Source organism: Panthera leo, chromosome C1 (genome assembly GCF_018350215.1).
Source record: "Panthera leo isolate Ple1 chromosome C1, P.leo_Ple1_pat1.1, whole genome shotgun sequence".
Classification (NCBI taxonomy): domain Eukaryota; kingdom Metazoa; phylum Chordata; class Mammalia; order Carnivora; family Felidae; genus Panthera; species Panthera leo.
Genome location: NC_056686.1, coordinates 16,432,632 through 16,445,210, shown reverse-complemented (window position 1 = coordinate 16,445,210; position 12,579 = coordinate 16,432,632). Strand labels below are relative to the sequence as shown.

General features: G+C 44.1%; 1 protein-coding gene across 6 annotated transcripts in view; it reads right to left on the bottom strand.

The window, feature by feature from the left end:
• ZBTB40 (zinc finger and BTB domain containing 40) overlaps window positions 1-3,202 on the bottom strand; it is an 80,997-nt gene extending 77,795 nt beyond the window's left edge. For 4 of the 6 annotated variants that reach the window (XM_042948819.1, XM_042948816.1, XM_042948817.1 and 1 more), the window contains exon 1: window positions 3,034-3,202. In XM_042948819.1, coding sequence (XP_042804753.1) covers window positions 3,034-3,128 — 95 coding nt within the window. In that variant the 5' untranslated portion in view covers window positions 3,129-3,202. Of the gene's footprint in view, window positions 1-2,082; window positions 2,807-2,835; window positions 3,010-3,033 lie in introns of those variants that run through there. The other 2 variants (XM_042948820.1, XM_042948821.1) reach the window with 2 other exon arrangements.
• Window positions 3,203-12,579: the final 9,377 nt, after the last annotated feature.

Here is a 12,579-nt window from a genome sequence, read left to right as displayed (position 1 = left end):
ACGTGCAATCGGGTTACTAGACGCAGTTTAAAGCAAAACCTGACACTGCCGATCCTCTTACACGGTCTGCTTGATTTCTCACTGCCTCTGCAATTTTTCACGTTCATGACCCCAAATACCTTCCTATTTTTACCAATTCAAAAAGTCTGTTACTTGCTTTAAAGCATCCAATGCCCTGCTTAAAGTATGCAACATTATTTTGAAAACTTTCAGAGGAAACCAAAAATCATTTGCAAACAAACTTTGAAATGACCACCAACTAGAAGAAACCTGTAATTTTCTTACACTGCCTTAAGAAAATGCACATGCCTTCAATGGAGGAACACACTAAAATAATGAAAAGTACTCTGAATAGATAGTTGTATAATTTGGTTGAAAAAAATTTAAAACTCGTTTGGAGGAGTTCCTCTCTCAACAAGCACAATGAGAAAAAATAAGAGCTGTTCCTGTCTCCCCCAAAGATAGAAGCATACACACACACCCTCAGTTTTGTTGGTAACATAATCCTAGACTTTTGTTATTATTTAGCACTTTAAATACATTTCCATTTGGGGCCCAATTTGGTTTTCTCTGATTGGAATTCAGCAACATGTGTAACAACAACAAAAAGGAAACAGCAAACCTGTTATTACACTTTTTCTTATTTAATCCACACAACAAGCCTTTTCAGGAGGTACCACTATCCGCATTTCACATACTAGACCATCTGTAACTGGCCCACGGCACGCAGCTCTCCCAGCAGTAAAGCTGGCTTGAGGGCCAGCGGCTCAGAGCACGGGACTGAATCACGGCACCACTACTCACTTCTTTCAATCCTTCCAACACCCCAAATTCTTGCCACCTCACAATCTCTGACCCTACTAAAAAGTTCTTCCTTCCCAGTTCTCTCCCTTCTCCCTTCTTGCCTGGACTGGATTCTCGTCACTCAAACAGGTTCGGTTTAAACTACCTTTCTCAAGTGCCTCGCTGGGCCAGGCCGGTAAGAGGGGTCCTCTGGGTCAGCACTGTCTTATCACCTTTATCACAGTTGCCACTATTTGCCTTAGACACGAGGTGTTAGGTCCATCTTGCTCACGGTAATCATAAGGCCCAGCACAGTGGGGTCTGGTACATAGCAGGCACTCAAATATTTGATCAACAAATGGCCTGAATTGTTTATTTAATACTTACCAGACTACAGGCTGTGGGCACTGGCTAGCAGCTGATACAAAAATAGGTAAGGTGTGGTCCTGCCCTGGAGAGCCTCCCAAGAAAAGGTAATTAACAGACGGAATAATACAGACTGGTGTGATCAGTTGAGGTTCAGAACCCAGCTCCCTCGTACATTAACTATGTAACCTTGGACATTGCTCTGAATCTCAATTTTCTCATCTTTACAACAGGAATATTCATACTACCTTCGTCACAGTGTTGGTGAGAGAGCCGAATGATATTCCAGGTAAATAGAGCACACAGTGCTTTGCAGATATCATTTAATAAATATGAACTGGTGACTTTATTATGATGCTATGACAGCTGTATTTGAAATTAGCTTTGTTTACAGGTATACCATCTGTCCAAGACCCTGCTGAATTTAAATCCTGTGCAAGGGGAAAGAGCTTGTTGATCTTGTCCACCACTTTTCTTCCAGGGATTTGAATCATCCTTAGTACATAGTAGGTGCTAAAAAAATACTGAAAGATTCATGAATGCATACGCGCAGGCAAGGGGTGTTCTGAAATCGTTTGTTAGTTCAACTAGGGATGAACAGCTAAATTTGGGAACTACCGCCATGAAAGAAATGCATCTAAATTAGAAAGCAGGGTGTGGTATAAATTTGATGATTTAGCTAAGAAAAACTTCACTTTGAGGTTGTAATTAGATCTCCATAAGCCATACAAAGATTTGGAATACGATTTCAGGGAAGAACCAAAGAGCCCCAGGTTGAGACTTCAAAGAAGTTCCAGCAGTATGAGGCGGGTCACAAAGCAGAGGGCTCCCTGGAATGAGCTCCATCTGCCAGACCTATAATCTAGTACACCCTTAGGAAGCTTAACCTCAGAATCTGGTATTCCTGTCTTAAGCGGAAACATGGATACTTACTTAGGAAATGTTGTTAGCAAAAAACCGAAGGGTATGAATAGAAACGAAGCACCTTATTGTAGGCGCTGGGTGGATGGTACTGTTACTAAAAACAGTGGGAAACAATTCCCACATTGATTAACAGATCAGATCAATAAGCCCAGAGCTTTAGGTGCACGGGGTAGTTTTAACTCGAGTTTCCCTTTCCGTGAGAAATGATCAGAAGAATCGCCGGACAACGCTGACCAGTCTACTTGTGTCTAGGGCAGGGGCTGGCACACTTCTGGGAAGGGCCGGACCTTAGGTATTTTTGGCCTTGTGGGCCATGCCCTTAAAGCCATGCCATGTCTGTCGCAACTCAACGTAGCCCTCGTAGCAAGAAACGAGCCACAGATGATATAAAACAATGAACATGGCTATGTTCCAACAAAATTTCACTTGGGGACACTGAAATCTGATTTCATATACATTTCGTAAATTACAAGGAAGTCTTCTTTTTTCCCTCCCAAGCATTTAAAAATGTAAAAACCACTGTTAGTTCCCCACAGACCAAAACGGGGTGGGGTGGGGGACCGGGGATTTGGCCCCAGGCCGGAGTTTGCCGAAGCCTGGCGCAGACTTGGCAGGAGGGGGGAGAGACTCGAGAAGCAGCAGCGAGGAGGCCTCGGATCGCGCCGAGGAGCAGGCGGTGACGAGCGAGGGCAGGCCCCAGGCGGGGGCCAAGCCGGGTGCACCCCGACGGGGCCCCGCGGCCTCTCCCCACCGGAGACTTACAGCCGAGCCTGCGCTCGGGGTGGGAGCCTCCCCAGGGGGTCCGCGTCCGGGGCAAGAGGAGGCGGCTGCGACTTGGCAGAGCCCCACGGAGTTCGCCACGCCGAAGGGTCTCAGCGCGCCCCTCATTTGGGGCGCCTCTCGGGCCTCAACAGCTAAAGGGGTCTCCACGCTGAGTCCCAGCCCCGTTTCTATGGTTACCTGTTCAGCACCGATTCAAACTGCCGTTCTTTATTGACAGCGCCATAGAGGACACGAACACTCCTGCCCGAAGGGAACAATAAAGCTTTCTCCATTCAACAGCGGCAGAGACGCCAAAAGGCGGCCATTTTGAGGCCGGCGCGTAAGGAGTAGAGCGGCGAGGGGCCGGCCCGGCCTGCCCCGCGCGCCGTGGTCACGTGTCGGGGGGGCGGGCCTCGGGGGGCAGGGCCTGCGTCGAGCGCGCCCTCCACCAATGCTAGGGCGCGGGGGCTAACCGGTTGTTAGCCTGTTCTCTGACCTATGACCTTAGCCACTCCCTCCCCTCCCCACACTCTCTTATGAAAGTTTTGATGGGGTTCCACGGACTCTCGCTTGGGCAGTACTAGAGTGGGGATCTTGTTTCAAGAATGGCACAGAAGGAGACACAAAAAGGTTTCTCTACATTTTTCCAAAACATGTTCACGTGCAAGGCAGAGACGTGACCTGAGCCGCGTCCCCAGACGCATCCTCATAGGTGGAGAGTCTTGGCACCGCTCGGACGTGATAGGCTACCAGGGTCGTAGCAGCCAATCGAGGTGCCCGGAAGGCGTTTTGATCCCGCCTTTCCCTCCTCCCGCTCAGGAATTTAGGGTGTGTGTTGGCGGGGGGGGGGGTCATAGCTTTTCTTTTGCTCAGTTTCTTTCACACGCTTTGTTGCACAGTGAGCGTTCCACGCTGGAGCTCCTGTTGCCACCCTCATACAGCCGAAGAGATTAAGTCAGATCCAAACAGTATCAGACAAATTAAGTCACATCAGTGCTGGCCCACTGAACCTCACACTGTCACTCCGTCACTGACGCGCAGCCAATTTTTCTGTCACTGCCAGTCATGCCACCCAAATCCAGCAGTCTCAGTACAATGCCGAGTTCCCTCTGTGGTTACAGCTGTTACATCCACAGTGTCAATATTCGGTCGTTCTGAGAGCTGTCACTGTCAGGCTGACTCCCACTCCATCACCGTTTTTAATCACAAATTCAATCTGCTGGGCAGAACTGTCACTTGCATTGTTGCTGTCGTTGAGTTCATTATTGTTTACTGTCACTGTCCGACCACAGGCGACCACTGTCAAGGACCACAAGCTTCAAACAGTTCTGTACAGTATAGCAATTGGACTCTGTGCCCAGCCGTCACTCTTTCGGTTGTTTTCACTGTCATTGTCACTCAGCTACTTTCACTGCCCCATAGTCAAGCCAATATTCAGCAGGCCCCTACTGGGTACACAGCTGTCCTTGTTACTGCCCGATTAGTCACTTTCACTATTATACTCTCATGTCACTGTCACGTTCAGGGTCAGATTTACTATAGCTGACACCCAGTCACTCTTGTAGTCACTAGAGCCGCACCACAGCTGTTGTGCCCCCTAATCACTCATTTCCACCACCTCTGCATTGTCCCTTAATGGGAGCCCCCAATACACAGGGTTGCCACATTTAGCAAACAAACCACGACTACCTAGAATGGTACTTGGCACGTAGTGGGTGCTCAAAATACATTTCCCAAATTAATGGATTTTTTATTTTTTTTAACGTTATTTTTGAGACAGAGAGAGACAGAGCATGAACGGGGGAGGGTCAGAGAGAGAGGGAGACACAGAATCGGAAGCAGGTTCCAGGCTCTGAGCCGTCAGCACGGAGCCCAACGCGGGGCACGAACTCACGGACCGCGAGATCATGACCTGAGCTGAAGACGGATGCTTAACCGACTGAGCGACCCAGGCGCCCCAAATTAATGGATTTTTTTAAAAATGTTTATTTATTTATTTTGAGAGAGAGAGAGAGAGAGAGCAGAGGAGGGACAGAGAGAGAGACCCAGAATCCGAAGCAGGCTCCAGGCTCTGAGCTGTCAGCACAGAGCTCAGTGGGGGCCTTGAACCCACAAACCGCAATATCATGACCTGACCCGAAGTTGGACGCTCAACCAACTGAGCCACTCAGGCACCCCAAAATGGATTTCTTTTAATAAAAAAAAACCAAAAACAATGTTATTGGCAATGTACCGTTTGTAAATGTGAATGGCTTGAGGTTCAAACATCTCAAACAGTAGGAATAAGTCTGCAGCCACAGCTGTCCTCACTGTTCCACTTAACAACACTCTGCATCCTACAGGCACTAGGAGAAAACATGAGAAATGTGGCTACCGGGTACATGAATCCTGGGACCATGGTTACAAAGAATACGATTCCTTAACTTTGGATTTCTTAGTTTAAAAGGAATGCATGTTGGGGTGCCAGGGTGGCTAAGTTGGTTAATTGTCCAACTCTTGATCTCATCGCAGTTTGTGGTCTCACGGTTCATGAGATCAAGCCCTGTGTCGGGCTCTGCACTGAGTGTAGAGACTGCTTGAGATTCTCTCTCTCTCTCCCTGTCTCTCTCTCTGCCCTTCCCCCACCCTCTCTCTCTCAAAATAAATGGACATTTTTAAAAAAATGAAAGGAATGCATGTTTATTGTAGAGTGTTTATAAAATATGGGAAGGACTCTTTTGCCTCTGAAGGATTGTTTTAGGATGTCAAAGAATACCCTCCCCCAGCACCCTCACACACAGTCATGGCTACAGTTTTCTCCGTAATTGTTCACTTGAGGTTTTGCATTATTGGAAATTTTCAGGGGAATTTCTTGCCTATAGCTGGCCCAGCACATGGGAGAATAAGAAAACAATGACGGGAACCTCTAAGGACCTCATCTCTCCAGAGAGCCTCAAGGATTTGGAAGAAATAACTTGTGCTTCCCAGTCGCCAGAAGGACCGATCCTTGAACCTAAAGGAGGAAGGTACTTGAAAACTTTTCCCCCCTTTCTTCTACCTTGACGGAGAATGTTCCCAGGCTCTGCCTGAGGTGGCTCCAGCTAAACTACCGGCTGTTTCTGGAATGGCTACCACATGCCAAGGACATTGAGGTCAATGGAACACGGTCACTGCCATAAGAAATAGTACAGCCTTCACCACTTCTACTGCTAATAGCCTCACTCTCATTTTCTGCCAGGTACAATGCCAAGCTCTACCTAGATATCTCATTTAATTCTCCCAACCCCTGGCAGAGGTAAGTGATATTATTACCTTTATTATTATTATTATTATTATTATTCAAGAGAAAACAGATTCAGGTGTGCCTGGGTGGCTGGGCTGGTTGAGCGTCCGACTCGGCTCAGGTCATGATCTCAGGGTCGTGGGAAGGAGCCTTGTGTTGGGCTCTGCACTGAGAGTGGAGCCTGCTGAAGATTGTCTCTCTCCCTCTGCCCCTCTTCACCTCTCCCCCCTCATGCTCTCTTTCTCTTTTAAATTAATTAATTAATTAATTAATTAAAATAAAATAAAAACCGATTCAGTGACGGTGACGCAGCTCCTAGGCAATGGAGTTGGGGTTTAAACCTAGGAAGTCTGACTCTAGAATGTTCACTTTTTCCCCTCAGAATGACTTGAGGGTTTTATGAAATATATGTGTCTGTTATAAAGAGTTCAAGGATTACGGGGGAAAAAAATGGAGAAGAGATTTAAAGGCAGAATCACTCTAAATCCTAGCACTTAACAATAACGTATCATTATAGCTGAGCATTTCTCCATCTCTGGCATATATATGTAGGTGGGTAGATGGAGGGGTGATAATGATAATGATGAGCTTCCCTCCAGTATGCACTATGCACTGGACACTGTTCCAAACACTTTCCATGAATTAACACATTTAATTTACTCAGAGAGAGAGGTGGAGAGACATAATTTTATTAAAATGAACTCATTTAACATACTCAGGGTTCACAGCAGCAGCCAACCACCCTGGTGATGTTTTTCCCCAAATCTGGTTCTTTTCCTCAGTCTTTGCTCTCTTCTCTCCGCCTCCTAATCAAATCCTAAACCCAGAGTCCTTGGGCTGCAAAAGCTGAGTCTTTAAATAGCACCCTCTGCACAGCTGCTGCCCGGTCAAATGTCTCTGCTGTTCCCTAAGGCGGTGGCGGTATTTGTAGACGTGAAATTTGCTAGATGCTCGGCATACGCTTTTTATTTGTTAGGGTAGGTATCTGGGCTTTGGCTTTCTTTTTCCCTGGCTTTTTAAGTGTTCAAATTCACTCCCCTGTTCTCAAATCCAAATGAAGCTTGGTCTTCAGATCTTGCCCAGTGGAGACCAGCTAGTCTCAGATGAGAAAGCTGTTGGAATTTGCCGAATGACTCAGAAAGGTCAGCCGCCTGCTCATCCATCCGACATGACAGAAGACGTGGAGGAGGGAGACTTTCTCGCTGCAAAGGGGCTGCCCCGGCCAATGGAATCTGGGGCCCTTCTGTGGGTCTGGCCCTACCAACATCTGACACTGTGAATGAATCCCTTGCCTTGGTTTCCCCCCAAACAAAAGGCACTCTTGCATTCAGAATGACGAAATGAAATTGACATCTCCATGGAGATGGGCCATCCACAGAAGCTATGATTTTCCAGCCAAATCTGCTTCTCCTCTTCAGCTCCTTAGCTCAGAGAGGACAACCCACCCACCATTCTCTGCACAATTGCGGGTCAGACACATGGAGGTTGTCCCTGACACTTCTGTTGCTCACGCTCAATCAGTCCCCTAGTCTTATTGATTTTACCTCTAAATATATACTCTCCATTTTCACGGACAAAATCCAGTCAACCTTTACCTCTCACCTATTGTGATGTCCTCATCCTCCAGCCTTTATTTATTTTTGAGACAGAGAGAGACAGAGCACGAACGGGGGAGGGTCAGAGAGAGAGGGAGACACAGAATCTGAAACAGGCTCCAGGCTCTGAGCAGTCAGCACAGAGCCCGACGCGGGGCTCGAACTCACATACCGCGAGATTGTGACCTGAGCCGAAGTCGGACGCTTAACCGACTGAGCCACCCAGGCGCCCCGCCAGCCTAGTTTTTCATGTCAACTTTATTAAGAACATTTTACATAAAAGAAAATGTACTCAGTTAAAGCGGAGTTTGGGCAAATATATACACCTGTGTAACCACCACTATATCAAGATATAGGACATTTTTTATTTTTTTAGGGCAGTTTTAGATTCATAGCAAAAATGAGAGGTAAGTACACAGATGTCCAATATTCCCCCTGCCTATACACAGTGCACAGCCTCCTCTCTACCACCAGCATCCCCACCAGAGTGATACATTTGTTACAGTTGATGGACCGACATTGACACAGCATTATCACCTGAAGTCCACAGTTTACGTGACCGTTCACTCGTGGAGTTGTGGATTCTGTGGGTTTGGCCAAATGTAGAAGGGCATGTATCCACCATTATCATATCATACAGGAGAGTTTCACTGCTCTAAAGATCCTCTGTGCTCCACATATTCATCCTCCCCCATCTGACCACTGACATTAACTTTTGGACTATCTCCATAGTTTTGTCTTTTCCAGGATGTCATATAATGGGAATCATACAGTATGTGGCCTTTTCAGATTGGCTTCTTTCACTTGGTAATATGCATTGAAGTTTTCACCATGTCTTTTCATGGCTTGATAGCTCATTTCTTTTTAGCACTGAATAATATTCCATCGTTAGTTGAGTAGTGTCAGTCCTCCAGCTTTGTTTTCCTCCTTCACAATTGGGTTGTCTAATCTGGGTCTTTTGCCTTTCCATATAAACTCTGGAATCAGTTTGATCCCTTAGATATCAGTGGTATGGGACATCTAGAGTGGGTTGGAGTGGGGTATTTCCTTTCCCCCTGACAAAAGCACCAAGGGATTTTTCTCTCATATTCACTAGTAGAGCTCCAGGAGGTAAAGTAACAAAAACGAATATGACTAACCTCCCCCCATGACCGGTCCCTCTGGAGTTTTTAACTCTTAATTAGACTCGTCCACACTGAGCCTCTGGCTTTTTGTCAACTCTAGTTCAGGTTTCCCTGTCCCTACGCTGGTTCCCGCCAAGGTTTCTGTTCCTGGGTTTCTGCTCGGGTAGGTTGGGATTCTCTGTGTCCACCCGTCTGTCTCTCAACTTGGGGGGGCAGCAGTTTTCCCTGTGACCTCACTTCTCTGATGAATCTAAAAAGAATTGTGGATTTTTCAACTTATTCCGCTTTTTATTTGTTAGGACAGAGTGGCTACTTCCAAGTTTCTTTCATGCCAGACTAGAAACCAGAGTCTTAAGACACTTCCATCACCTGAAAAAGTGCACTGTTCCCTTGTGCCCCTTCCCTGTTCAGCTGCCCTGCCGCAGCCCCCCAGCAACCACCCATCTAACTCGCTGTCAGTATAGGTGACTCTTGTCTGTTCTAGAATTTCAAATAATCAGATTACATAGTATGTAGTATCTTGTGCCTCCCTTCTTTCACTCAGCATAACTTAGGTGAGCTTCATCCATGTTGCTAAGTTTATCAATACTTTATTCCTTTTCATTGCTGGGCCCTTTGGTTTTGATAGGCCACCATGTGTAGAGTCATTCACCTATTAACTTGGGTGTTTCCAGCTTTAGGGTATTATGAATAATGCTGCTGTGAATATTTGTCTACAAGTCTCTGTGTAGGTGTGTGTTTTTGTTTGTCCTAGGCAAACACCTAGGAATGGAATGGCCAGATTATATAGTAACTATTTATCTTTATAAGAAGGAACCAAAGAGTTCCCCAGAGTGGCTATAACATCTGTGTTCCCAGCATCAATGCTGAGAGTTCCAATTAATCCACCTCCTCGTCATCTATTGTCAGTTATTTTAAATGTAGTCATTGTAATGCCTGTGAAGTGGGTATCTGCTTTTGGTTTTCATTTTCATTTCCTTTTGCATATTGTTTTTTTTAATTATTATTGAGTTATAGAAATTCTCTATATATTTTGGATACAAGGATATAAGTTCTTTATCAGATATAGGTATTGGGAATATTTCAGTCCTGGCTTCCCTTTTCATTTTTTTTTTTTTTTTTTTTTTATGGTGTCATTCATGGAGCAAAAGCTTTGGATTTTGATGAAATCCAATTTATCAATTTTTCTTCTTAAAAGGAAAACCGTTAACACAGTGCAACTACTTAAAGGGGGAACCCTGGGGCATTCTGCTAAAAGTTAGGAACAACAAGGATGACTACCATCACCATTATTATTATTTTTTTAAGATTACTTTGGATGTATTACTCAACACAAATGGATAAGAGAAAAGAGAGATAATAGGATTATATATCCGGAAACCCCCAAAGAATCACCTGAATAACCTATTCTAAGAAAAAGAATGAGAGAAGGGAGGGAAAGCTAGAGAGGATGGGGGAAGGGAGAGGGAGGAGAAGGTGGTAAAGTAAGTAAGCTGAGGATGTGTTAAACAAACATGCAGAAACCAACTAGAAGACAAAGGCCCTCTGCCTTGGACTGGGAATTCTACCAACGGCTTCAGTTCTCAGGCCTTTGGCCGTGGACTGAACTATACCACTAGACTTCCTGGTTCCTCACTTTGCAGATGGTATATCATGGCATATCTCAGCCTCTGTAATTGTGAGAGCCAATTCCCAAAATAAATCTCCTCTTATATATTCCTATCCCTATCTTGATCTCTATGCTACTGGTTCTTTTTCTCTGGAGAACCGTGACGGATGCATTAATGTGTAAACTTTACACAGAACCCAGTTACGAGAGGTAATGGAAGAAAAGAGTGTATTTACAATAGCAACAAAAGATAAAAATACCAATGTATAAACTTAAAATATTAGTGAAGGACACAACAGAAAACTTGAGCAGAAAGACAGACCATTTCCTAAATAGCAAGAAGACTAAATATGGTAAAAATGTTGATTCCCAGCAAAACACACCAACAGGGCTTTGGGTTGTTTTTTGGTTGTTTGTTTTTTTCCTGCCAAGAAGCTGATTATAACATTTAAGTGGAAAAATAGACAACAAAGAATATGGAGAACCAGCCCTACCAGATATTAAACTACATTCTAAAGTTTCAGCAATTGGGGCGCCTGAGTGGCTCATTTAGTTAAGCAGCCGACTTCAGCTCAGGTCACGATCTCGTGGTACGTGAGTTCGAGCCCTGCGTCGGGCTCTGGGCTGACAGCTCGGAGCCTGGAGCCTGCTTCAGATTCTGTGTCTCCCTCTGTCTGCCCCTCTGCTGCTTGCACTCTGTCTCTTGCATTGTCTCAAAAATCAATAAACATTTTTTAAAAATTAAAAAAAAAAAGTGTTGGCAATTAAAATAGTGGGCACACAAATAGACAAACAAAACCAATAGGACAAATTAACAAGTCCAGGAATAGACCAAAATCACATAGAGGAATTTAGCATATGCTAAAAGTGTAAGCGGAAAGGTAAATTTTATAATTAATGGTGTGGGGATAATTGGGTAATCATTTGAAAAAGATGTTTTATCTATATCTCACATCTTATGCTAGGGTAACTAAAAATAGATCAAAGATTTGAAGCTAAAAAATTTTACACATTAAAGTCCTAGAAAAAAGTGGACGAATTTCTTTAAAACTGTGAGGTGGTAAAATTCTTTTTAATTGACTCAAAATCCAAAAACCAAATAAGAAAAGACTGATCAACTTAACCACATTTAAAAATCACGAACAAAGACTGATCGATTAACCACATTTAAAGATCACGAACAAAGTCTAAATATAAATGACATCCTGGGAAGGGCATCTGGGTGGCTCAGTTGGTCAAGCGTCCGACTTTGGCTTAGGTCATGATCTCGTGGTTTGTAAGTTTGAGCCCCACTTTGGGCATACTGCTGTCAGCATGGAGCCCAGTGCAGATCTTCTCTGCCCCTCCCTTGTTCATGTTCTCCCCCCCCCTCTCTTTTTCGTTCAAAATAAATAAATGAACTTAAAAAAAAGATGACATCCTGGGAAAATATATTTGCAACTCATATTACAAAGGATTAATTTCCTTAATACATGAAGAGCTTCTAGAAATTCATAAGAACAAGAACAAAACTCTCTCCAAAATCTTAGAAAAATGGGCAAAGATGTGAAAAGACATATCACACACACACAAGAAGACACACAGACAGCCTATAAATACACAAAAAGATGCTCAACCCATTCATAATATGAGCAGTACAAATTAAAACTCCCTTGGAGTATCTTTTTTTAACACATAAAATTGGAAAAAATTCTGGAAATGTGACCATGTGATAGTAAACAGACACTCTCATACACTGCAGGTTGGAATATAAATTAGTACAGTTCCTATGTAGATTAACAATACTTATTGCAATTTTAAAATGCATTTTCCTTTTGACCCAATAATTTCACTTCTTGGTATTCATTTTATATATGCACCTGCCTGTGTACAAAATGGCACATATACAAGGTTACTTACTGAAATAGTTCATGAAATAGGAAGAAAATGGAATTTAAACCAAAAACAAAATGGCTTAAGTATATTGTGATGCATTTATTCAATGGAATACTATGCAGCTTAAAAAAAAAAGTGAGGAAGCTCTAGAATTCTTGTAAGGAAAGAACTCCAAATATATTGCTAAAATGAAAAAGCAAGATACAGAACAGCAATCAACAAGCGTTTTTTTGTAAAGGGCCAGATGCAAGTGTTTTCGGCTTTTCGGGCCATGTGATC